Genomic DNA, 26,919 nt, shown 5'->3' on the forward strand with positions numbered 1-26,919 from the left:
AGTATTGACAGTGTGGTAACCTGGCCTGGAAAATAAAGTTGTGTTAAAAGATTCAAGCTGTGACACCTGTGAATTACCCTCATTTCAAGGATGTATCTTTTGCTTTTTTTTGGAAAATTTGGCCAAATGTGCCCAAACCTTTAGTTTTTTCAGAGTTTTCAGGAACTGCAATTCATGTTTTAGTGAACCAGCAACATGGATACTCTCTCAATATCCTTTTTTGAGCTCAGCACAAACAGACCATCCTCTGGGTCCTACTGACTGACAAATGTGTGGCAAGTGTGTGACATCTTTTTCCCAGACTCAGAAAACTCCTGTGGTGCTTTACTGCATACAGTTTCTAAGTGGGGCTGTAGAGTAACATCAGAATTGCTATTTTAGTAACTCAAACTCTGCTTTAAGGGGAGCTTAAATAGTAACCAGACATACCGCAATAAATATTCCACTGGTCCCGTTGAAGTTGTCAATCCAACCCTGTGGAAAAGAAGAATGATTAGTGTTCCTTTCAATGATGTACTGCTTACAGAGTCTTCTAAATGATGGCAGTGGTGTGTTGTAGACAAAGAAGGAAGGAGACACCAGTTTAGATGGATGCCAGTCCATCTGGGACAGCTGCCAGGATGCCAACCAGTACCAGGAGATGCATTGCCTGCAATTTACTCATCAACAACAGAATCTAAGTTTGTTCTTATAAGCCACTTCTTTCCTTTCCCCTGGCCTCAGGAATGAAATTTGGTTTTAAACACCACAGTGTCTTGGTGCTGCCACACTTGCTGAAATCTACTGGAGTGATCTTATCCTTGACAGACAACATGAAGCTGTCACCAAGAGTGATTTGGTCACTGCAGCTAATTTCTAAAGCAAGGAAGGAAAAAAACCCAAAACTAAACCACACCACTCCTTTTGAATCCTATCCTACTTCAGGTCAGGGAAGCTGCCACTTGTGGGAGCTGGAGTTCAGAGCAGTGATGAGCTGTTTGACCAGGAGCAGGTTGTGACACCAAACAGAACTCTCTGTCTTTCCAAGATGGGGAGCTTGGCCCAGAGCCTTGGCTGTATCTCAGCCATCTCTGGCACACTTCAGGCTGCATGAAAGCCAAAGGTGACTTTGTGCTGCCTTTCCAATTTGGCTGCAATGTTAGGGCACGTTATTCCTATTAGTATATTTAGCTTAATGAATGATCTCATTCCAAAATACTGGTGCATTTAATTACTGAGTGCCTGACATTTGTACCAGAACCAGAATGCACCAGGAGTATGACTGACCCTCAGATCTCACATTTTGAACACAGAAACTCCCCTGGTGTGCCTGAATGGACAATCAATTGCAAGCCCAGCATTCTGCAATAATTATCCCAGCTCTTCTTATTATTGCTTAAATGTTGTCTTTTCACAGGAGTTCTTCCCAAAGATGCTGAACAAGACTTGCTGTTCTACTCCAGCACAGGATCTCCACTTCTTCCTCACATTTCCCTATGAACTGGACACCTGTTTGTCAAGATACTGCTACAAGGAGGGACAGATTGCTGACAGTACCACAGCTCCAGCTGCATCCAAAGGATCTTGGTAGGGAATTGTGTATTCAAGCTTACTGGGAAAGGCTCATGCCAGCTGGCTCCCACGATGGATGGCCTGATGATAGCAATGTTCAAGTTTCCTTTCTCTTGCTGAATCAGGTACTCTGACAAGGCTTTGGTGTAGGTGTAAGTGTTGGGCCACTCCCCAAGCAGCTTGGGTGTGATGTCTTGAATGATGGATTCATCCAACCACCTGCAGGAAACAAGGAGAATATCATCATCCACCACCATGCAGGGACAGAAAAAGACTCGGGCAAAACAGACCAGTGAGACAGGAATCCTCACCTGAAACAGAGGATAAGCCAGTCAAAGTTATTTTAGGTTTGGATTTAAAACAGCTCTGTGGGAGAAAGTTACTTTTGTCTTCAAAGTTCAAAGTAAACCCTGGTGAGCTTCATGCTACAATGTCCAGCTCCAATTCAGGTATCTCTACAAACTCACTTCAGAGTAATCTCTTGCAGGGTTAATGCTAGACTGCAATCTGTAAATATATCATAAATATTGCCATGGTCTACAGCCTGATGGAGCTCTCCCAGCTAGGAATCCCACTAGGCAGTGCCCATCCTTAGCCAACACAGTCCCTGTATACTCCCAAATATATTTCTGGATATTATGGGTAACCTAGAGTTAGCAAGTTGTGTAACAACACAAAGGTCTCAAAAGCTGGAACAACATCCTACAGGATATTCCAACAATGGATTTCCACCATTTTCAGTGTTAGATGTTCCTTCTAGCAGGCTCTCCAGAGGTTTGCTCACAGGAAACTGCTGGTGCTTAAAAAAAACCAACCAAAATCAAACCACCAAAAAACCCCAAAAGAACTCAGCCAAGTTGTTTTCTATTTTTTGAAGATACTCAAGTACCTAACCCGTCAGAAGCAGTTATGCAGATAGCTTTTAAAAAGCAGCCCTTACCACCATGGAGCTGCAGGCAGGGCCTAATGCCCAAAGGCTCTTCCCTGGCACAGCACCAGGACCTCACAGGTCCTGCCAGCATCTGGGTGTAAAGGACAAGAACTGGCTGTGCTTCCAGAGCCCTCGCTGCCAGTCCCTGACAGGCTCCCAGCAGCCTGGTGTTACACCACAGAATCGAAGATTAGCTCCTATAATCCAATTTGTAATTAAGTCAACAGACTTACAGTTCAGTCTGAAGGGGTTGACTCTTCCCAGGGGCACTGCGAGGATACTGCTTCCTGCAGATCCTCACTTCACCCCTCCTCGTCTTGAATTTCAAAAAAAGGGAGAGGTCAAGGGGAGAGAAATACGATGCTGACTGTCACACCTGAAAAATTGCTTGATCCTGTCAACCCCTCGAAGACATGGTGGCTCAGGTGGCACAGCACTTTTCACATGGCACTCATTGGGCACAGATGGGAAACTGCTGGATGTGAAAGCACTGATTCACAGGGGAGCGCTGGACACAGCAAATCTCTCAGTTTTGGAATGTGTTAAAAATCTGACAATTTGTAGTATATAGGAGTTTTTACTTTAAATAAAAAAGCCCTATTGAGGTACAAACACCTTCCTTTGCAATCTGGTCCCATGCTGCAGAAATAAGGCAGAAGAAAGCATTTGAACATAAAATATGAACTATGCAGAGGTCACAAGCAGCACATAATATTTGACATACTTTGCAAAGCCGCTTAGGCAGCCACTGAACCTCAGGGTCTCGGCTAAACTGCTACTGTTTGAATCTGTGGAGTAGCTAATTACCAGCCTACCAAAAGGAGACAGCTATTTCTGAAGAGCCTGAAGGAAGACTAAGTTCATTTGGGAACTCAGGTTAAGCTGTGTGCAAGTCTTTTTGCCCTTCTCTCTTTTTTTTTTTTTTTTTTTTTTTAATTATCATAACAGGGCGTTGCAGGTTTGCATTCTCACAAAGCAAAGACAGGTGTAGAAGTACAAGCAGAGGCAATTTCCCCTTGCCCTCATCCTTCCAGAGAGGTCTCTGCATTACCTGAGGACCTGTCCCAAGGGCACCATCCTGCCAAGTGATTTGATTGACCAACATTCCCATCAGGGAAGCTGAACTGACACTTCAGCAAGGAGAACTGCTCTGTGACCTGTTTGGAAGATTCTGGAATGCCAACTCACAAAAGCTGCGGCTTCTGCTCACTGCTGCATTTGCCCCTTCCAAGCAAATAATGCAAATTAAACCATTAATAACTTGTCCACCAAATTATTCTGCCACAGGAAAACACAACTTGCTGTTTTAATGGCTTTGCATTAGTAAGATTTTCTTGTGAGCAATGATGGATCTGTATTTTCTGCAATAACCAACCCACAGCTTCAGCTGAGACTTTGCTGTGTGCTGTGTTCCTTACCTCAGCACACCCTTCAAAGCTGATTTCCTTCAGCTTTAGATTAAGGCAAACCATGCTTGATGCAGCAGATTATATATTTCCCCTACTGGCCTGGCAGCACTTAGAAGTGTGACTTTTGGTTTACATAGCTTAAGCCTCAGGGTTTACTTGCAGGTTAAATATCAGAATACTGAAACAGCAAGATGTAGCAGGAGGATAAGAGCAGAAAAAGAAACAGCTGGGAGTCTTCCTTGAGATTTCAAGTGAATAAGTAATCATAAGCATATATCAAGTGCATGGCCAAAAGCACTGTTAAATGGATGTTATTGCATCCAGTTGTTCAATTATCCCTCTTAAAGCACTTGCAGAGCAGCACCTTAAGACAAGGGTTGGCTGTGAAGGCAATCATTCACAGCTGGCTGATGCAAAATATAATCTGTATTTCTCCCCATTTTTGAAGGTAGTTTATATTTCCTTGTCTGCTTCCTCTCCCTCCCCTGTGAAGTTAAAATTCTGATACCTGATACTCTCCTCTCTGAAACCTTCTGTACCCTGATATCCACACACTGTTTCTTTCACTTACATGGCAAATATTAAAGGTGCATCTCAAACCTCATCCTCTCTGCTGCATTTTCAAGCTATGATACATAAATTCTTAGTGTTTTACATGAAGCAGCTCAAGTAACAACCTCTGAGGTAGCCAAGCCCTTCTCCACACTTCTGACTAGCAATCGGACCTGTGCTGCATTCCTTTTTTTAATCTGAGCCATCAACACTAATTGTTTTCAGAGTTGCAAGTGATGGTAAGCTTTTTGGGACAGTGAAATGGAGTCTTGACACTGGACACTGATGAACACCAAAGGACATAAAACTGAGTTGGAGGCAAAAGGATGACAGAGCAGGTTCACTTTTAGAAAAAAGCAGTCTATCAGAACTGGTGTTAGAGGTTGCTCAGCTCAGAACTGGCAACTGTAGCTCAGCAGAAAGCTCTTGAATCACAGCTGACAGCTCTGAAACCTCCATGTCAGTGAGTAGCAGCAGACAAAAATATTAAAAAAATCAATTAAATGCTGGCCATCATCAGGTACTGAGAATGAGACCAGTGGTGTAAGTTTGAAGCTATTTAAATAAAACTTTGAGGGACCTCATCTTGAGTACTGCATGAAGTCTTGTCTGACCTCACACCTCAGGGAGGGAGTAAAGTTAAAGAACAGGTAGAGAGGAAGGACAACTAAAACGAGGAGACAGTAAAAAGGCTGAGACTCTTCAGGTTTCTGTGAGGGGAACAGAAAGGAGTATCCAGGCTGGTGTAGTTACCCTAAATAGCATCTCTCAGTGACACCCCTGAGGGCAAGGTACTGGGCCAGGGAGCCCATTGCTCTAATGCACTAAGACATTTCTCAAGTTTTTATCATGCTCTACTTACTGAATAAATGATAAATGATTGATGACTACTAGCTGGAAGTAAACATATCTAAGAATATGGGCTACTAGAGAAATTCAAATAGAAAAACTAGTTTGTACTAACTTTTCTGGAGTGGTGCTTAGACAGTTAAATTATTTCTTAAAACAAACTTTTATTAAAAAAAAATTAAAAAATCAGCGGTTCTCTTAGTGGGCATTAATTAATTTCATCTTCCATTACCCTAAATCAAGAAGAATAAAGATTTTATATCAGCTCTTTATGTTAATAGATCACAGATCAATTGCTTATATCACCCACTAGAATATTAATGAAAATACACTGGCAGTTGTAGGAAAATTCTTTTAAGGAGAACGTCTCCTTGGGCTTTTATCAGCTGATTTTGTTATTCTTTCTAATTATTCTTTATTTTGGTAAATTCAGTTAACCGAGCTTTTTTTGTTGTTTCATCAAAGCCCTGTATTCCTGTCCAGGTTGAGAGGACATAGCCTCACGCTGTGCCAGGAGAGGTTTAGGTGGAAATCAGGAATATTTTCTTCACTGAAAAGGTGGCCAGGCATTGGAAGGAGTTGCCCAAGCATATGGCAGAGTCACCAATCCTGTAAGTGTTCAAAACCCAGCAGTACAGTGGCACTCTGTGCTCTGGTTTAGTTGCAAAGTGGTGATCAGTCAAAGCTTGGACTTGGTGATCTTAGAGCTCTTTTCCAACCTAAATGATTCACAATGAACTGTCTAAAAAAGCCTGTTTCTTACTCATCCCCATATAACTCCAGTTAAATACCACCGGATTTCTGAAAGGGGTGGAAACAATGTTGGGAAGCTGAAGAGATAAAAGAAATAAGGTATATGAAAAAAATCAGTTCTTACTAAGGCAGCAGCAGAGCTGAGTGCTACAAAAAGCAGCAACTCCACTCTTGGCAGAAAATACACTCGTGCAGAACTTAATACTGTACTGTCATAAAATCAGAGTCTTTAAAAACCCACAAAGAAACAGCTGAACAGAAATCCCGCTCGATGCTGTGAACAGTTCCCAGGTCTGCTGCAGATGCAGGGAAGGCTGCACTGGAAGGGGCAGTGCAGTCCTTACTTACTCTACCAAATCGAAGAGTTTCTGGGGCTCGGCTGGGGGTGGGTAGATGATCTCCTCGATGCATTTCCTCACGCAGTTTGCATAGGCAGTGGAGATGTGGATGAAGGCCTCGAGGTTGCGCATCTGCCGGGCCAGCTCCAGGAGCCGCTGCGTGCCCATCACGTTCAGCTGCAGGGCATGTCTAAGGAACGCAGGGAAACAAGCAAAAGGCATTTCACTGGGAAGAACGTCTGAAGGCTGAGCCTTACCCAAATCATCCCTCATCATGGAAAGGGAAGTCAGGCAAGAGCAGGGGGCATGGTGGAGCAGAAAGTGGCAGTGAAATGCAAGTGTGAAACCAGCTTTGAAAGCAATGCTGTTGGATTTGCTTGTTCTGGACACTGAATGTCTCTCAAATATTTTTACTCCATTTGAAGAGTCACAAGTAAAAGACTTCACTAACATCTCTAAATGTGACATGGTGGCCACCCCTCCCTGGAACATGAACATGTATTTCTAACCCCTGGGGCACTGTGGCTCCTACAGTACACATTCAGTCTTCTCTGGAGGGACCACTGCTAAACCACAGGAACACACCGTTTCAGAAAGCAGGAAAGGGTCCTTGGGCCAAGAAAAAAACATCATAGAATGGCCTGGCTTGGAAGGGACCTTACAGATCATCCAGTTCCACTCTCTGCCAGGGCAGGAACACCTTCCACCAGACCAAGTTGCTCAGAGCCCCATCCAACCTGGCTTGGAACAGTTCCAGGGATGGGGCAGCCACAGCTTCTCTGGGAAACCTGTGCCAGGGCCTCAGCACCCTTACAGTAAGGAATTTCATCCTAATATCTAATCTAAAGCTGCTCTCATTCAGTTAGAAGCCACTCATAATTAAAGAAGACACAATTAGAGATAACAGCTTAAGTTCCCAAGGAATGGAGACAGGAACTGATAAGCACAAGAGAAAGTATGTCCTGGTTAGCAAGGCTGACCTTCAAGCACTCAGCATAGCTAGAAGTCGTCCTAGAGACAATCTGCAACAGATCTCAGCCAGCAGACTCTGTTGCTTGCTTTGTATTGGTATAGAGACACTTTCCTGCACAGAAGGTAGGAGGCTCAGGAATATGCAATCTGCTCAGCCCAGGAGTAGAAGCTTTCAAAGACATGTATAATGTTAGGAATTATGCCATCAAGCACTGAGCGCACTAAAAATACTTAATTATGTTGAAGAGAAATTGTAAATAGTCCAAAGGAATGAAAACATCAACTAAAGAGCATGATCAATATTTGGATCACAGTATCTAAAGCCAGAGATACTTTTCTTTTTACATGCTGCAATTAAAGAGAAGCATTTTCTGTAGATTTCTATTTTCTCCTGCCCTTCTAGCAGGATGAATACTTCTACTTCAGCTACCCTTCAGACAAAACTTACTTTTCTAAGCGCATTTCTGTTTGGCTGCATCTCTTCTGAGAAGTGGTGAACAGAACTGTGCTCATAATATGTACCTAGCACAGATTTCTGCTGAGTTTCTTAGAGTTCCTTTAGCCTTCGAAGGGAATATCATCTAACTGTGTGGGGGTTTTTTTGTTTGTTTGTTTTTTGTGGTTTGTTTTTTTTTTAATTCTTTATTTTTTTCTAGTTCTATTAAAACAGCATCTATTAATATTTCCATATAACAAAGTTTTTGAGATTTCTGCCTCCAGGAGCTCCATCTGGAGAATTCCCTAAATGTACTGCATGTTGATGCCAATAATTCATTTAATGTCTCCAAATGATTGTTTCTCCAGCATCTTCACAGCAATGCTTTTGCCCCTTTCTTATCCACTGGGTTTACATACTCTGTTGTAATCCTGGAGCTTCTGTCATGTTGATAAAATAATTATATTTGTGTCATCATCAAGTTGCTGCTTGAAATTCTTAACTGAGCAGCAATACTGTGCTTTCACATTGGTAAAATATTTACTCATCTGATATATTTTATTATTCAGTCAGGAACAATTTGAGTTGAAGAACCATTTTGCCCTCTAATCATCATTTTCCTGGGTCTGTTAGAGAGATTTTTGACAGATCACATACAATCCGTCTTTAAATAGTTTCTCCACTGCCTGCAAGCTGATGACCTTTTAAACTTTTAGCTTCTTTCTAGCTACCCTCCCTATTAAAAATGTGTTTTCCTTTTGATGTTTCATGCCACTGAGACTTATTTTAAAGTAGGTTAATTTGTGCATTGATTTAAGAACATTCGTGACTACTTATGTATTGGCTCAAGATCACATCAAGAGCTGCTTTCTTTCTGGTGCTTCTCTAATTAGTTGTTCTAAAAAGCAAGTATTTATGGTGGACATAGTGAATATCTCTTCAGCCTATGATCAAATAAAGATTGATAGTGTGATTGATGAATTGTGTTTTCTACTATCACAGCTCTGGTGTTTTTCAAAAAGAATATGAGAATCTGGCAGTGCAGCTCATCCACCTCGGTTTGTTGAACTGGACAATCTGCACATAAGCACTTACACATCTAATCTTGTTTCAGTGGTTTATTTCTGCTGGTTTTTCTTAATGGAAAAGCCTGCCTGGACAGGCACTTCCAAGGGAACTCCTTCAGAAACCAAGCACTTATTGTAAACAGTTAATTACAGTGAGAGCTGGGTGTTTTAAAGGTTGTGATGGGCTGTTTTCTCAAACCACAGCTCATTTCCCTCTCCAGCTACTCAGTGACAAAGAAAGGCCCTTAACAACACCAGCTTTAGAGACAGACACAACACAGTTTCACTTCAAGCTATCTCCAGCTCTGCCAAAACATCTCCCTGATGGCTTAAACCACACATTTCACCACCCCAGTTTTAGGTCATATTTAACTCCCTTATTAAAACCCAGTCCTGCAGTTCTTCCTTCTGTTCCCGTGGGACTGTGCCAAGACAGCTCCCTTTTGACATGCACACACACACACGGCATTTTCAGAGCACATCCCCTGCACGTTCAGCACAGAACCACGGGGAGCATGAACATGGAAGTGGTGAATTAGCACTGCAGCCATGCAAGGGATGCTCTGGGCAGTGCCATGGTGCACCCTGGATCACACTGAGCACACACACAAAGGCAGGACGTACTTGAGGGGCTCGTCAAAGCGAACTGTGGCTGCACAGTGGAAGACAACATTGACCCGGGTCAGAAGCTCCTCCTCGTCTTCAGCACTGATGGCCAGCTTGGGCTGAGTGAGTTCAGCATTAATAGGCTTAATCTTCTCGTGGAAATTAGGGCAATCTTCTCGGACCCTGTCAAAGACCTTGAAGCACAAACAGAGAGAGATCAGGTACAGAATTAGGCTGCTGAGATCGCTTTGATTAGCAGCCAGTCTGATTACATCAATCAATGCAAAAGAGAATTCCTGTCAGGGGGGACACAGGTGAGACGATAATGTAGTCCAATCACTTGTTGCCCCCCAAGGGAAACAGAAGAACAATACAGGGGGTAATGCATTGCTCTGAAGAGATTAATGAATCTTCTCTGTCACCACTCATATCCTCAGAGAGCCACCAAAATTCCTGTGTGTCCACATCTCCTGCAACCACTTGCTACTTGACCTCGAGGGCTGCCTGTAGGACAGAACAGGAGCTAAAGAGCAGGACGGCAGAGAATACGGAGTAGGAAAGCCTGTGCAGCATTAGACTCAGGCTAGACAGTTCTACCAAGGACTTGCAGAGAGGAGAGGAACTGGCACAGTCTTGCTCCTCCTCCTCCTTTGCTGCTCCTTGTCTACTATCACTTTGTTCATGTCAGAGGAGTCCAGTGGGGACCTGCTTTTTGGATGGCAGGATGAGGCATCTCAATAATCCCCACTGCTGAGTACCACCAGCAGTTTTGTATAACTGAATATGTGTGCAGCTGGTTGGCTTCTCAAGCCATCTTCCAGCCCTTATTGTTCCTTACAAGTATGAGCCATAGCTCTTTCCAAGACACATTTCTGCATTATTATATTTGAGCCAATTCAACTGAATTAACAGAAACGGTTAAGTACAAAAAGATCCTTCCCTTTTTTGGGGGGGGCGGGTGTGGAGCAAATGGACATCATGTAAGGTAGAAAGAATCAATAGCATGGAACGGCTGTGGGATCTGAAGAGGTATAATCTAGATTCCAAAGGATAATCACACCTCCAAGTTAACAAGTCTACTGACAGGAACACATAATACTCAGAGAGGGTGATTACTGAGGGATACAAAGGATGAATCACACCACCTTTGGACACCTTTAAAAGCTGTCTAAATAAGCAGTGCCAGGAAAGGCAGGGAACAGCTGAACCTGCCTTGGCACAGGAGGAAGGACCAGCTGACTTTTCAGCAGCTCTGTATTTTCGGGGTGCCTCCCCTCCTCTGCAGCCTACACACCATAACACCGAGTTTGGAAATATCTTTACTACCATTGCTTCTTGTTTTCTTAGAGTTTCTTCTACCTTTGATGTGCCCAGTGCTCATGTATGAGCAGCAATTGTGTGATATAAATTAAACATATTAAGAGACACATGAAAGATTAAATTGATCCTAATAGCAGTATTTTTTGTTTGTTTGACTAAGGGATTATCATCTTTTTGCTTATCTAACAAGCAAATCTAGATAAACCTTGAGGATCTTGGGGATGAAGAGGTGATAAAAGAATCATTAGCCTTCTCCATTATGCACTGCACTCTGTACTTATTTTAAATTGCCACACAGCTGCACATCCTTCATACACATGAAGCTTTAGCCCAACTTAGGACAAGACAAAGCCATTTCACTGCTCTCAGCTGCACCTGAGTGCACACATCTTTCATCAGTGTGGCTAGGCCAGAAAATACATCTCTAGAGAGAGTCATTAATAGGCAAAAGTGTTGATGAGAGCTGGCTGGACAGTAGGAACTGAATTCCCAGGCACCAAAAGCCCTAAATGTCTGCAAAAAGCTTGTTTTCTAACAAGATGCTACAGTGGCTCTCCAAATACGGATCATATCCTGAGAGATGCCAGCAAACCCTGATGGGACACAAAGTGGAAAAGTTTCTCAGAGAACACGTGAGACCAAAGCTATCTTGTGGGACTCTCAGAAATATTAGTTCACATTTGTTCTGTTGCAAAGAGGGTGGAAAACGCCATGAAATGAGTTATTTCCCATTTGTTTGGCATAAATAATGCAAAGGCAGAGAAAGAATGAATCGGCCCTTTCTCCCTTTCAGTCATGGCACATAAAGTAAGAGTAGTATTTCTGCAGTGCCAGTCATGGACAGTTAAATTCTTCCTACGTCTCCTCCTGACATTCCCACTGCAGATTCCCTTCGGCTTCTGTGCCTGCTGCTACCACGTGCCACTCAGCTGCTGCAGTTTTTCATCCCCTCCAATGATTCACTGCATTCCTCTGAAGGATGAAGGCAATTTCCAAATGCAAGTGCACAAGTCAGCACACTGCTTTGGAAACCTTCTGCACCACAGGAACATTCGGTACATTGTCACCATTAAATCAGATAACGGGAGCAGCTGCTTAATCAAAGTCTGCTGCTTCTTTTATGGAAGCTGAAGGGTTCAGACTTGTCAGTGCTTTACAGGGAAATGAAGGAAGATTTAAAGGCAAAACAAATGCAGCTTATTTTATACTGCTTCCTGCAGTTCAAGGAGTACTTAACATAAAGACGATGCTTAGTCTGAAGGTAAACTGTAACTGCATCTCTAAATTCTGATGAACTCACCAAGAGCATAAATAATAAATCCCCAGTAACTGTGTGAGGCCTAAGAATTGTTCTGTCTTTTCTTTTTAGAGGCCATCTGCCAATATAAAACACTGTCAGTGGACTGGCCTGATGTACTGTTGAAATTACATGAAAAGATTGGCCAGGTCAGAAGCACTTCTGAAGGGACTGCCACAAAAATACACTGAAGAGAAAGGAAAGGCCTTCGACTTCAAGCTGTCCAATACTATTGAAACCAAAAATCAGTAATAACGTTATCCTGTTTGCAGTGTCTTTTTGAGCATCCTAATGCTGCTATTCTCATTTTTAACCTCAAAATAGGATGTAAGTTCAGCATGGGCTGTGCTGCCCCTCAACAGAGGGGAGAATTTCTTATTTCCCATTTCATAATCAGGCAATTCCCATATATAATACTAATAAAATCTCTGTGTTTTCCCCATACATTGTCAAAAAATGTGAAAATAGGGCATCTGGAATTTCTCCCAAAGTTCTAGTCGAGTGTGTCTCATGGACACTTCCCCTATTCCTGCCTTCCTAAGCTCTGACCTCCCTTTCCAAAGCACATCTGCAGCTCTTGGTGTTCCCTGCTCTTGCCTTAAAGCATGTAATAATTCAGAGAGTTTCTGCCTACCAATCCTTCAATCAGAAATTTTTCCATGCCACAAAGATACAAAAACCTCAAAGAAAGGGCAAATTGCACATCTATGGAACAGCACAGCTGAGAAATAAAAGAACCACTGAGCAGTGCAAAATGCCAAAGGCTTCACATCTTCCTCAGGAGGCACTTTCAGTGAAGCAAATACAAAGTAATGAGAAGTATAGTGCCTAAGTCATGGTCTACTTTAAAAAAAAGAGCTTGCATGAGTCTAGCCTTGTCAAAGCCTTCTCAAAGGCCTGGGTATTCCTTTCTTTTCTGGACAGCACTCCTGGATCTCCCTCCACCCCATCAGGCACTGGTGACTGACCCAGAAAGCATCAGGTTTTTAAGTGTGACCAAGACAGACAATCTTTTTTCCTCAGGTGTGTTTAATAGGTGCCAGGAAATTCTCTGGGAGGATTGGTAACTTACATCACAACATGAACATTTCAACATTACTGTATGACATTCTTTAAAATGGAGAAAATCCAGAGAAATTACACAAAATTGAACTCATATGCAATGAACCAATGAGAACATTAAGGTTGAAAGAGCTCAATTAGAAAAAAAAATAAAAGAAAGAAAAAAAGTAAAAAGCTACCACCTCTCAGATAAAGAAATGGAAGGGATTGCTTAACATGATTCAGAAGAATATAGGCAAGAATTGCTCCTTGTGAAGGAAATACATAATTTATCCTGAGAGACACAGGACAAGGGGTAAAATATCACTGCAAGAATTTATTCAAAGAAAAAGATGTTCACTGGCTGTGTGGAACAATTTTAAACCCAGGGTGTTTGAAATCCCTCTTCTGAAAAGAGCACTGGTGTACAAATGGAGGGGAATAGCCTATGTATAAATACATAAAATAACACCCCCCAGGGTGTGCATCCATGCCTCAGTGATTTCAATGACAGCATCATAAATATACAAGTGACCATCACAAATTTAAACTACTGAAGGTACCAAAGTCATGAAAACAACTCTTAAAAAAACATCTGATGTCTGCAGTTTAGTCCTGTGAAAGGGTTTATCAGACTTGTGTTTGCCATTGATAAAATCCTCCAATACATTTAAGGAAGGAAGGTACACAACTGTTTTAGAGTTGCCATTGTAGCTAATTTGAGATATAACTGGGCAGCTTCAAAGTAATTAGCCAGCAATTAATCTTTAGCCTGGAAGATTTCCAGCAATAAACACCAGGATTATTCAGTCAAGAAATGTGTGAAAATGCAGATCAGGAAGCTTTAATTGGGATAGAGACTCTCTCCCCCCTTTTTTGCACTCTGCCTCATTTTCTCTTCAGAAAATTGCTTTTAAGTACAGTTCTTCTCAAGGCAAATAAAGCATAATTCATCTCATCAGTTGCAAAGCAGGCAACAGAGCGTTCCTCATTACAGAAAAACAAATGGCTTATGCTTCAATCCAGAGCTATTACTTTCCCCTGAGTAAAGCTAATGTAGTGGAAATACAGGACCCACCACCACCATCTAGTAAACAAAATAGCTGATCATTTAAAGATGAAGACCACAGAAACAAAGAGAGGGACAGAAAGTTTCAATAAGGTCAGCTAAGACTATTATGTATATCCAGCTATTTGGGATGTGGTGTTGAATGGCCAGTTTCCACGAAAATTGGCTGCTGACCAAGCCTGCTGTTTTCTAGCAAGAATACTCAAATTACACAGCAGTGAATTTGGAATGTGGAATTTCCGAGTCAGACGCTGTGGACAGGAGCATGAGGGATTTGAGAGACATGGAAAAGCTTTCCATGATCTCTAGTGCCACCTTATAGGTGGGTGGACAAGTCATGGACAGAACAAGGAGGTTTTGGATGTTTATCACTGATGTTCCTGGTGCCTCTGGGTGGTACTTTGACATCAGAATTGGTGTTTGATGTAAGTGCAGGGAAGGAGAATGGTAACTCTTGGAGCTTTTCCTACAGGAACCACTGAAAATGTTTCTTCTCACACATTTCCTAGGACTGTTTTCCTTCTCATACTTCCCCATAACTATGCCCCAATGAGGCCATGGGATGCAATTCCAAATTTTGTTTCAAGGACAAAACATCTGGGCCATTCAGCTCCTAGGAATACATCTAGGCAAGTCTTGAGATGCAGTCTTCTGAACCGGGGTCCCTCCAAAGAGCTCTTCCAAAGGATTGGCAGTCTAGGCTGGGTGTCTGCATTTCCTCACCCTGTCCTCCTTCTGAGGCAGAAAGCAGAGAACATCACCATGAAGAGGATCAGGGGTAATGTGGGCACCAAAGTGCACCTTAAAAGGGTAAAGGGAGGTAAAAATCCTTTGATGTCACACACAGCTGAGCCGAACAAATCAAGACAAATGCATCAAATATTTAAAGCTACTCAAAAAATAATAGAGATTCTTCAAATATTGCAGTGCGAGGGCACTCAAGTGTAGAGAGCTGAGTATCTGGGAAATGAGTACAGTAGAGTAATAATTCACTCTTCTAAAATGAACTATGCTAGAAGATTACCAGAAAAAGGAACAAGTCACTGGTCACAAGTGAGGAGTTAGCCTGGAAAAGCCAGGGCTTTTCCCAACAGATACCCTACCTGTGGCCATGATGTCTTGGAAGGTGGGAAAGCTTTCTGGCATGACTGCAAGCCATTTCCTGCCAGCTGGTCTCAGTGACTGAAATTCATGCCAAGAATACTGCATTTATGGACATGTCAAACAGTATACAATCAACTAAAGATGGAAGTTTTGCAGGAGGTTCCTGGAATGTGTGGACGAGAACTTCCTTCTCCAAGTGATAGAGGAGTCAATGAGCAGAGGTGCTGTGCTGGACCTTGTTCTCAGTAACCTCTCTTTCTTATCAACAGGTTCGGATGGGATATTCTTGGAAATTCCTCCCTGTGAGGGTGGTGAGGCCCTGGCACAGGTTGTCCAGAGCAGCTGTGGCTGCCCCTGGATCCCTGGAAGTGTTCCAAGCCAGGCTGGACAGAGCTTGGAACGAGCTGGGATAGCAGAAGGTGTCCCTGTCTATTGCAGGGAGTGGAACTGGATGACTTTTATGATCCCTTCCAACCTAAACCATTTGATGATTTTGTGATTTACCTAGGACGATTTCTCATTTCAGCATTTTTCTTTTGTGCTCACATCTAACACAAACATTTTGGCCTCCTTATGTCATCTCACATGTATTTTTGTTATCTTTATCATAACAACATAATATTTTGAGTGGTGATTAAAAGAAAATCCCTAAGCTGGGGTACCCAGCCTGTTAAAATACCTGCCTTTTTTTCCTTCCTATCACTTAACTAGTGAACATATTTCCAAGGTCAGGCTACAGGCAGCAAACAGAGTGAGAAAACAAATGGGAAAATCCCTGAGAGATGATCAGAAGTTAATGCAATTTAGAAGACTGATAGGAAGAACAGGGACACTACTAGAAGTGAGGGCCCTTGTGAATGTGGGACCAACCAAGTGAAGAAGGAAACAGTTGATATTCTACGAAAACATCTAAGAAAGGATGTCTTAATCATTGTAAACCGATTTTCTATAGTGTCACTATTCCAAGCAAGCAAGGAAGTAAGAGAGTTACAAGTAATCCTTGATTTCCATCCAAGGGGCCTTCAGCTTAGGGAAATTAAAACTTCTCTAAGAAGATAGAACCATCTGTCCAAATAGAGTCAGCTACTTACAGCACAATCTAGCTCTACAAGTGCCCCTGCTACTGGAGACAAACTGCAATCAATGCCTCTGATTCTGGCCAGTTCTCAGAAGAATCCATAGAAACCTTTTGGATATGGTTGCAGAAGCCCCTCTGGAATCACAGACCAAACTTTCTCTCTGAATCCAAACTCTTTGCATGTTACTCAAAATATGGACTGCTTTTTAACAATGCTTGGCTCAATTGGTTCTGCTCATAATGAACATTCCTAAAATTCACCAATTCCTGGCCACGGGTAAAAAACAAAATAAAAAAAGGTTATTAAAAAAATCAATTCCACTGAACTTTGTCAAATTATCCGGATGTAAGGAAAAGGCAGAGTTGTCCCAGGAAGTCTGTAGCAGCCTTTTGGCACACAGACTCCCTTTCCCAGTCGTTTGGGTCTCATCAAGCAGGAGGTGTTGTCTTGTTTCACAACAAAGATACCTGTTGTCAGGAGGGCCATTTCCCGTCAGCCTGCCATAGTAACACGTCTGCCAGGAGCAGATGTCGCTCACTTCCCTGTACAAAGATCAGAGCATTGTCACAGATGGCTCAGCTACACCCTCTGAAGTGTTTCTCCCTCTCTGCCATTGCAGTTGCACCCCACTAGAATGTTCTGACAGGCCTGATGGTAAAAGACAAGAGAGATGATATTTCACACACCCAGCAAGACGGTTCCTCTCTAAGGCAGGGAAAGATGAGTTTTGTCTGCAGTCAGGTAGGACTTTATCTGTGTTTTGTTGTTTTGTTCTGGTTGTTTGTTTTGGTTTTTTTTAAAACAATAGAGAAATCCAGTTATTTTAGTATGGAAAGAAACACATACACATTTTAAACAGGATCAAGACAGCAGTATCAAGTGTCTTTAAGCCAGGCTCAGGTTTTAGCTTGCTCTGGCACCTCAGAGACTACTGAAGGGTAATCAACAAGCCTAAATCATCGTCTCTGGCACTCTGCTAATTCTTCCAGCTAAAGACAGAATGTTAAAACTTTCTGAGCACAGGATTTGTGGCTCGAGACATCTTTCACACCGACATGCATTCTTCCATACATCTATCAAGAGAAAAGTTGCTTTTCTCTGCAAGTTTATTTTCAACTCATACTGCTTCCAAGGGAGACCGAAGAGGATAATCCATATAAGCTGAGTTGGAATTCATGCTTGGTGCCTTGAGCTTCCAGCTCTAGACTGCAACAATTAATTTTGTGTTACCCAGTCCATACAAGGCAGAAAAGTGAACACTTGGGCTAATTACGCCTCAGGTGTAACAAATCACTTGACTACATGTCACCAGAATGAGCAGTGTTTCCAACCAGGTTAAACTGTGCAGGACCAGGAGTTGAATTCGATGATCCTTGTGGGCCCTTTCCAACTCGGGGTATTCTATGATTCTATGAACAACAAAAAGCTGTTTGTACACAAAAGCCTCCCCATCTGTCTGAGCAGGGATTACCAGTAATGAGCCTGTGTCCTTGGCCATGGTCCCACGAGGTTATAAATTCCTTTAATGCTTTAATCTAACAGTGAAAAAGCCCTGATAGAAGGAGTGGAGGAGAAACAAACAGAACATACCCCAATCAAGCATCCCGAGGTACTGAAATGCACCTCTCACCCCACACAAGTAAGAAATGCACAATGTTTGCAAATACTACTTGCATGAGGCTATACTCTATCTCCTAACTATGTATTTAACTGAGGGAAGTACAGGTCACTTCTCCACCTGTCCTGCTACAGTCAGTAGAAGCAGCCTACTGGTTTTCCAGATTCCTGGGGGAAAAAAAACAACCTAATACTTAAAGATCTGCCCCAAACTATGTGGTTGTAAAGTTAGGATCTCTAGGGCATACAGTACAGCTACCACAGTGTGATAAGGTGTATGAAGGAGGTCCTGATGGAGCACCAAGAAATGCTTCTTCTGAGAATGAGAAAAGAGATTAAAACAGCTCAAGGACAACAAGCTGCAGGAGCACAAAACCAGAGTGTGACAAATACTCTTGGTGCTGTGTTATGCAGGCTATGCTCAAGAGTAGAAATTGCTTGTGCTTAATTAGAACTGGGTAGAAGAGTCAAAACTAAAATAAAAGTGTCTTAGTGAATGAATATGGTAAAAAATATGATGCCAGCATGGACTGGATGTTGACAGGGCAGTTTTGTGGTGCAAAGTCTTCAAAGCCACCTGTACCCAGACAAGTAAAACTATACAAATCAAGACTGACTGAGTAAAAGTGCTGAAAAAATCCACCAAAGTTGAGTATGAATACAGCAGTAAGGGGACCAATTAGGAGAAAAAGTAACTGGGGACAGACAGTCTACTTGAGAGGAGTTTCGATAGAGAAAGTGAAGTGCAAGTGTGGTCCAAAAACCAAACATCAAAAACAAAACAAAACAATTCCCAAAAAACAGGAAGATATAAAATTAGGTAAAAAATAAAAGAGGACAGGGCTTTTTTTTTTTTTTTTCTGGACTATGGACACCTACAGATGGTGATGAATCCAACCAAGTCCACAGTGATATCAAAAAGATCCCAACTAGATAAACTGCTGGAGCTTCCATCATGTCTTTGTCTGAAAAGACCTTGTGTGAGACAGTGGAAAAAAGGGGGGATAGCCTTGAAGTGGTTAGGGAGATACAGTTATAACTCAACTGAATTGGGATGTGATTCATAATAATTATAATGATAATTAGTAGCTTTATAGTTGTGTGTGCTTTTAGATTAGATATAATTTAACTGCTTTATTAGCCTCTTAGCAGTGTATTGCCTAATTTAATACCATGATAATCTCTTAATTCAGGTTATGTCTCAAGCCTGGACTCTGAAGGGGAGAGCCAGGTTCATGCTGCTTTGGCTCACCAGCCTGAAAGACCAGCTCTATCCTTCAATCAACAGGGACAGCCTTCAGCCCACCTCCAGATGGATGCTCAGCCTCACACCCAGCCAGTCTCTGTCTCCATCTGCCCACCAAATCACACCTGTAATTCCAAAGCACTTGTAACAGAATGAGAAAACACTAATCTTGGTGTTCTCGGATTTTCTGTACTTGACTCATGACATTTCTGCTTCTCACACCTGTACAAGAAAATGACAAGTCCACTGCTGTGTTTTAATCTATGAGAGATTCTGGAATTGTTTCGTGGTGTCATCCCTGTCAGCCTGAAGGAAGCACGACAGCACAAGCAGATTTTCACCATGAAGCTGAAATTGTGATGGGGGGACTCTCGTACTGCACTGCCCCTCCACCATCCTCTGTGCTCTTCTTTTGCAAAACCCTTTTTTGGGGTTGCCATACCAATGAATCTCCAGCTCTCTGGGACCCATTGTACCACCCATGAGTCAGGATCCCCTGAGCAGCTGTGCGAGGTGCCCAAGCAGGAAAGGAGAAATACTGCTGTGCTGCAGCTGCAGGAAATAACCTCTGGAGTGGGATGTGCTCCAGTGGTGAATGTGTGTTTTGTATTCTCCAGCAGTATCCGAGTTAATGGCCAAGTATCTCACATACAGATTGCTCTAACTGCAGAGATATGCTGCTTTCAGACTCATTTACACAGCAGAAAGGTTTTAGCTCACCAGGTCAGCAGAACTATGAGGAAAGGACAAGGAAAATCCTGGTCCATGTAATTTTCCTTATGTGAAACATTTTATGGCAACTCACCCCTTTCAAATGAAAAGCACTCAGTTTTGGCATCTTCTCTCTGGGGATAATAGCACATCTATTATCTCCCCATCATTTGCCCGATTCATCACTCAGAGCATTTCAATTTTGTCTAATTCAGAGAGAGTAAAAACGTACTAAACCAAGAATATCTTCTTCCCTTTTACACTGCAAGAGATGACTCTCCAAAACACTGTGTTTCCTTCCCTCCCACATGCCTAAAAGCATCTCCTGAAAACACTCACTTTATATAGTAATATCTGATCACCACTCTCTGAACCAAGAGAAATAACAACTAATATACAACACTGACAATGCTGGAGCCATCTGTGTTCTACTGGATATGAAGAGTGATGTGCCACCATAGAAACAGCAGCTCAGGAGATCATTTCCAAGATTAAAGTCCAATTCCAAAAGGATGCTGAACTATGTTCAGTATTGCAGCCATGGAAATCTGCATTTCCTTGCATGTTGCTCAGAAGACCTTGCCAGTTTAGGTATGATTTTACCAGGACAGATTCCATTTCTAAAACATGACTGCAAGATGTTTTGTACTGGATAGCCCTCAGCCCTGCAGTTTAATACCAGTTATTGTAGCCAAGAACGGTTTAGAGCATACACAGTCATTTATTTTAAAAATGGACATTTTTACTGTAATGTCAAAGGGAAGGAGAATTTAAGTCTCAGATTGCTCAGCACTGCTTCTATTAAACCCAAGTGAAACTCTGCCTTGTCTGCTACATTTTTAGTGGCAGCAGGAGAGTATCCTGGACTACTGGTTAACATAAGAGGTTGGGAATTCCCTACTACATTGCAGTCAGCCCGAAACTGAAGTTTGCCATAAATATGGCCTTCTAAATAATCTTCCCTGAGCTGTGCTGAGTCTTTAGACCTAATAGACTTAAAATTGCATTTCAGTCAATACAGCAACCAAAGAAGTCCTGAAAAAATACTGCCATATAAGAAAGAGCCACTCCATTAAACCACTTTCAGACGTCACACTGGTAAAATTGAGATGCTAAGTCCCAGCTGGTGGGATTGTTAAACACCCTGAAAATGAAACATCAGCGTATCAAATGGCTGACAAGGAGCTCATAAGAGATTACTCAAGATTGAGCAGTAGCCCACAGTCCTGGGCACTTCTTTTGTAGAGGAAAATCTGTTTCATGGGGAGAGGCTTTAATCCACCCACTCAGAAATTGTTCGGTATTGGTCATGAAAGTCGTTATCAGCGCCTATAATTAAACCATGACCTTTAAGGGATAAGTGTGTTTTTATCAACACTAGTGGTCTGAAATGAGCTTAAGTGAAGAATTTGTCCCTTCCAACTGTATATATTGGTGGGTCTTCCACCCTTAACAGTTTCCACCTTCAAGGAGGCAGATGCAAATATGTGGATGCAAAGTTTCTCCTAGTGCTTTTTTTTTCATTCTGAGTTTTGAGTGCCTGGTTTTCTGCCCTCTTGTGCTCAATGATAAATAAATTTGCATCTGAAAAAGAAACAGCTTAGAGAATCCTTTCCATAAGAGAGCTATTAAAAAGCAATTTCTTTACCAGGGAGAAATACCGCTGTCAAGCATTCAACAGGCAGCCTTGCTCCATCGTTCAATTTTGCGTTTGTATTATGGTTATTTTTCCTATTTCTGTTCATCTGCAAATCAGCTTGATAGATTAATTCTTTTTTGAGAGTCGGTCTTAGTCACTGGAGTCTGTTCACCAAGAACCATCTGTTCCCCAAGATTTCCCTCCCACACACCACAGCAGAATTACGCCTACAACCAGTTTCTTCTATTAGGAAAGAAACGACTGTAACAAGCTGGGTGACGAGTCCCCAGGGAGACAACACACAAACTCCTAACTTTGCTCATCATTATTATAAAGCAATACACATTACTCAAGGACTGACTCTGGAGGGTAAGTGAACCTGTCTACACCTTTCCTCCCATTCTCTTGCTACAATACCAAAAGGTCAAGACCTGTCCAAGAAGTGGGAATGAGGAACTACTGGATGATGTCCTGGCAGCCCTTCTTCTTCTCCCACAGCTTGGGCCCCAATTTCCTGGAGTGTTTTTATGTGTAAGCTAGGGATGATGCTTCTCAAATTGCTTCCTCTGCCTCCAATTTTTAATGATCATGCAAAAGTCTCCTAATCTTTCTGACTCCGACTCATCCCGTCTACCTTACCTAAGCAGGTGACTGGGAGAGTTTAATCAGATTAAACTGAACGAGCTAAACGATCTATTATGAAGGTATCACCTCACATCAAATCCATGACATCTGCCAAATAAGAGCAGTGAAGTGGAAGCCTCATCCCAAGTGCAGGACACAGACAGACAGAAGTTGGACTGTAGCCTGTGCCAGGCATTCCAAGACCAGGATCAAGTGCACCCTGGGTAGCTGCCACCTTCGTTTCTGCCACCCGAGCAAGAAGCCAAATTGCCAAATGGCAGTGGGGGAGAGAGCAAGTAAATACATGCCTTGCCCTCCACAGAAAAGACTCTCCTGGGAAGGACTGAGAAAGGGAATTGCTGGTTTCAGGTTAAAGACAGCACTTCTCTTCCCTCCCACCTATACAACATTTTCCCTCAGTCCCTAAAGTGACCTGCTAAACCAACTCCCTGGAGGTGTGCTGCTGGCCTCAGAGAAAATCTCATCTCTTTTAATAGAACGGTAATCTTTTCAGAACAGAAATGGCATTTCTTGCCACTTCCTCTTTTTCAGTGCTGCAGCTTAGAAGTCCTGGCACCTTCCCAGTGCATGGCCTCAGCTGTGCCTTTGGAGCTGGAATCCATCTAGCCTTGCAGGCAGAATAAAAACTAACGAAAAGAAGGGAAAAGGACTGGTGAGTTAATTAAATGCAGCTCCTGTCAGAGGATGGGAGCACAAAAGCAGGTGTAGGCAGAGAAATTATCCAGGGGCACAAGAACTACCACGCAGGAGCAGAGCAAAGATGTATTTGATTTGAGCCACCATCTGACAAGAGCTACAAGACATGTTTCAAAGAAAGATGTAATTCAGCAAATTACATCCAAATTACAGTCAGATCTCATCATGGTCTATAGAAGAAAGAGAGTGGTTTAAGTGTTTCATATGCAGCATTACCTTCTATGTATATTAAAATATGTATTTTTAACCATACAAATGTTTAGTACAGCATAAAGCCTCATTTCATTGATTAAACATCATACATAATTAATTTTAAAATCTAGCTATTATTTAGTAAAACACTCTTTCCTTCTTCAGTGCTGAATTACTTTCACTGAATGCTGCCTTTCCTGGACACTGAGCTTATCTTACTTTGGGGGTTTATTTATTTTTAGCACAGCTGTCTCTCACCACTCTGGTTTCATGTTCTGCTGATTCCCCTGATGCCAGGGATTTGAACATCTATTAGTACCTGAACAATCTGCAGACAAGCACACAAAGCTGACTGCTTTCCTCGAGAGCACCTGCACTCCAAGGAACTCACTGCTTCCGTGGGTGCACACAGAAAGCAAACTGAAAAAGGATGGTCTCAAAGTTGTATCAAGTGACCAGGGAATGACACTGACTAAATGTCCCTCAACCTCTAGATTAGATATTAGGCAGAAGGGAGAGAAGGGTAACTAAAGGTCTCCAGACATGTATTTTGCATTTCAAATATTCAAAATTCAAAATTTTTAAAAGTTAAATATTCCATGAATACCTATTACACAATCTTCTTCATCAGCAAGTTCTTTATAAAGAAGAGCCACATAATTTTTCACAGGAAGAAACCGACACATAGATTTGAAGTGACTTACCCAAGATCACACAAGTGGAAGGAGAATCTAGCTATTTTAAAGCCCTTTAGGAGGCAATATGCCTTCCTTAACCAAGTGCTTCTTTCCTGACAGCTGCCTTTTGAGGGTCAAATTAACATAAAAATTTTGGCACTAACTCAAAGCCTGATCTATGCTTAAAAATATATATATACAGCACATGTTTAGGCTTGGGAATATTATTTCTCTGTAACTGGATAACAAGAAACTTTGTTTAAGAAAGGCAAGATTCATTGGGGTGAATAGTAGAAAACCTGAGTAACAGGCCTGTGGAAAAATCTGCTCTTTTTTGTTGGTTCTATGTGCTCTCCTCTGACATTGTTCATTGTTTTTCAGTCTTTTTTCAGCACAGGCCCCCAGGGAGAAGCAAGGGAGAAGCACATGGGTGAGGCAGAGGAACACCAGCCCCAGAGAGTACCTACCAGTCCTGGGAAAAGATGAAGTTAACTGGAGAATGTCTCTTGCCTCCAAGCAGGCTGAGAACATCACTCTTTTCAGCTCTAAGCTTACTCAGGAGGGTACAAATAACTGCTTTGCTCTCCATGCCTTTCCTACCCACCATAAACTGCTTTTGACTCCTCTAATCAGGAGTTAACATTTATCTGGAGGAAAACTGCCCAGAGGTAGCAATCCTGATGTGTCTGCAGAGTTAACACGGATAGGAAACACAGAAATTGCCATTTGATGATCTGGGGGTTTCATCTAAACCAAAGGAAAGCTGTAAAACCTGTCTTCAGAGGACCACATCTGAAAGGGACCAAGGAGTGAGTGATGTGTGACCAAATCAGACACCGGTGAATGGAAAAAATTGATGGATAGAAACTATGGTAGAAAATCAAAATAATCCTCTTTGCAATGCACAGATGAGCAGAGGCAGCTGTATCAACTTTTGTTTGATGCAGCACAGACCCCAAATCAGTGCTGAAATGGTACATGAAAATCACTGACAGAAAGAGCCACAGATCTCAAAGCTTTTCATAGATCTCAGAGCTTTTCACAGAGTCCATTTTGTGCAGATGGATGGGTGACACACAATTGGATGAGGTTAAATGTACACCACTCCTATAAACAGCAGCAGGGAAGCGATGTCTCGGGATTGCTGGTGCTTGTTTTTCCTGGTCCACTTCAGCAGGAGGTTAATTTTTATCACAGACATAAGCAATGCTTCAGTTTAGCCACACCTTTGGGCCTCTAGCACAAAAAATGTTTGGTCTTAGAACAGTTGCTCAGTCATCCCCTGCTCTTATTCCAAATAAGGAATCCATTATGTTCTCTAGAATCTGGATCCTCACAGGAAAACTATCATTACATTTAATTTTGATAAATTATATACCAGTGCACTACTTCTGCAGTTGATTCTGTCCAGCACAAAGGGTAATTTCACAGCATGTATTTTTGTGTAAAAGTTAGGCCTTCTACCTGAATTATCTGCTTTCTCCTACTGTTACTGGAGAAATGTTCACCTTTGAATCAAAATCAATGTACATATTCACAGGAACACAGAGACATATCCCACATGCACCTACTTCAGGTTATGCCCTGTATTTAAAATACACAATAGCACACATGGAGAGTTAGTAACACATACAACCAGCTTCTCAGTTAAGTGGAAAATTTAACATGAGAGATTTTGGTTTTCAGCCTGGTTTCCTAGGAAACATTTCCAGCTACTATTGGTGGAGGCTACAGGTTGACTGTCAAGCCCACGATTTCCTTTGTTCCCAGTCCATCAGTTTGATTTCTTTTATCATCTGGTCTTCCCTACTGAAATACATCTAATATAGGGGGAAGGGTTCCTTAACACATGCAAAATAATCAGTATTTCCCAAACAGCCTCCCTGAAAGAGAGACATAAAGTGATTAAAGAAGAATAAATGAAACGAAGTTATTAGTATTAATTTAAAACGTGATATCCAGATTTGTATATGTTTGAGTCTGCACAGTGTTGATAAATATCTGCTAGAGATAATCTATAATTTTACTATTTACCCCTAACAAACAGATGGGCTTCTGCATTGCCATTTACAGGAGTATAAACACATTCTGAAAACAAGAAGGAAACAAGGAAGAATTTAGGAATATGTGCACAAGTTTTTAACCCAATGTGCCATTACTTAGGTGAGATTTTATAACCCTTTAGAACACCTGTATTTTCTAAAATTAAAGCATTACAGACAACGGGGACTGCAGAAAATCTTTCCCAAATATCACTGCTCTTTGAAGACAAGAGGCAAAACACACTGGAGTGTATCCACAGGAAAGAAAACAGGTCCCAGCCCCACAGACAGGCACTGACCTGGGCATGGTGCCTTGGTCTGGAACCTTCCTGGCTTTGTTTCTTACCAAAAAAAGGGATTGCTCCAGAGAAAGAGAGGGCAGCTGGGTATTTTCATGCACACAGAGATGAAGTCTTGCTTGCAGTGCTTAATAAAGTTATGCAGACTCAAAGATTTATCACTGCTTCTGCTGTCACTCGCCTTTCTGCTTGCTCTTTCTTTGTGCCTTGGCAGGGAAAAATACAGGCAATTGTGGTGGTGGCTCCCTTCTTCTTCCCTGGTGGAAGGAGAGTGGACTCCTCCCTTCTGCCCAGGACACTCACCTGAGCTCAGACTGCAGTATTTTTGCAGCTGTTCCAAACCCACGGTAGTGCTAGAAGGCTGGTATGGCTCTTTTTAAGGATGCTATTAATAACATCTTTCAGACACCTGAGAAAATTTTTAGCAGCTATTCCCTTTATGCTCATGGAATACCCAGTCTCTCTCCTCAGCTGTTTCAGTCATAAAAAATGGGCATACAAGTGGGTATTGTTTTTGCAGTGGTGGGGTTTTTTTGTTTTGTTTTGTTTTTTTTTTTTTGTTTAACAGACAACATCTCCAGTGTCTTTCCATTGTACTTTACATGATTCCTTCAGCTCACCTTTCTCTCCTGAGCCAAACTACCTTGAGATATTCCATTATTACAAAAAAACTGTGGGTAGCACAAGAGCAATATGTACTTTTTGGTACTAATCACTGAAATTGTTGGAGAAATAAAATGCTGTCATTTCACTTAAAGCCTGAAGCAAAATTCGCCTGGTT

The 26,919-nt window shown here is 42.0% G+C and overlaps 1 protein-coding gene across 6 annotated transcripts in view; it reads right to left on the bottom strand.

Annotated features, from left to right (window-relative positions):
- Positions 1 to 26,919, bottom strand: part of FAR2 (fatty acyl-CoA reductase 2) — a 120,496-nt gene that overhangs the window by 19,403 nt on the left and 74,174 nt on the right. For all 6 annotated transcript variants that reach the window (XM_088164826.1, XM_014880831.2, XM_014880839.2 and 3 more), the window contains 4 exons: positions 9,483 to 9,658; positions 6,394 to 6,573; positions 1,593 to 1,770; positions 430 to 474 (listed from right to left, as the gene is read on the bottom strand). In XM_088164826.1, coding sequence (XP_088020952.1) covers positions 430 to 474; positions 1,593 to 1,770; positions 6,394 to 6,573; positions 9,483 to 9,658 — 579 coding nt within the window. The remainder of the gene's footprint in view (positions 1 to 429; positions 475 to 1,592; positions 1,771 to 6,393; positions 6,574 to 9,482; positions 9,659 to 26,919) is intronic.

The sequence above is a fragment of the Sturnus vulgaris genome, chromosome 5 (genome assembly GCF_052056855.1).
Source record: "Sturnus vulgaris isolate bStuVul1 chromosome 5, bStuVul1.hap1, whole genome shotgun sequence".
In the NCBI taxonomy this organism is placed as follows: Eukaryota; Metazoa; Chordata; class Aves; order Passeriformes; family Sturnidae; genus Sturnus; species Sturnus vulgaris.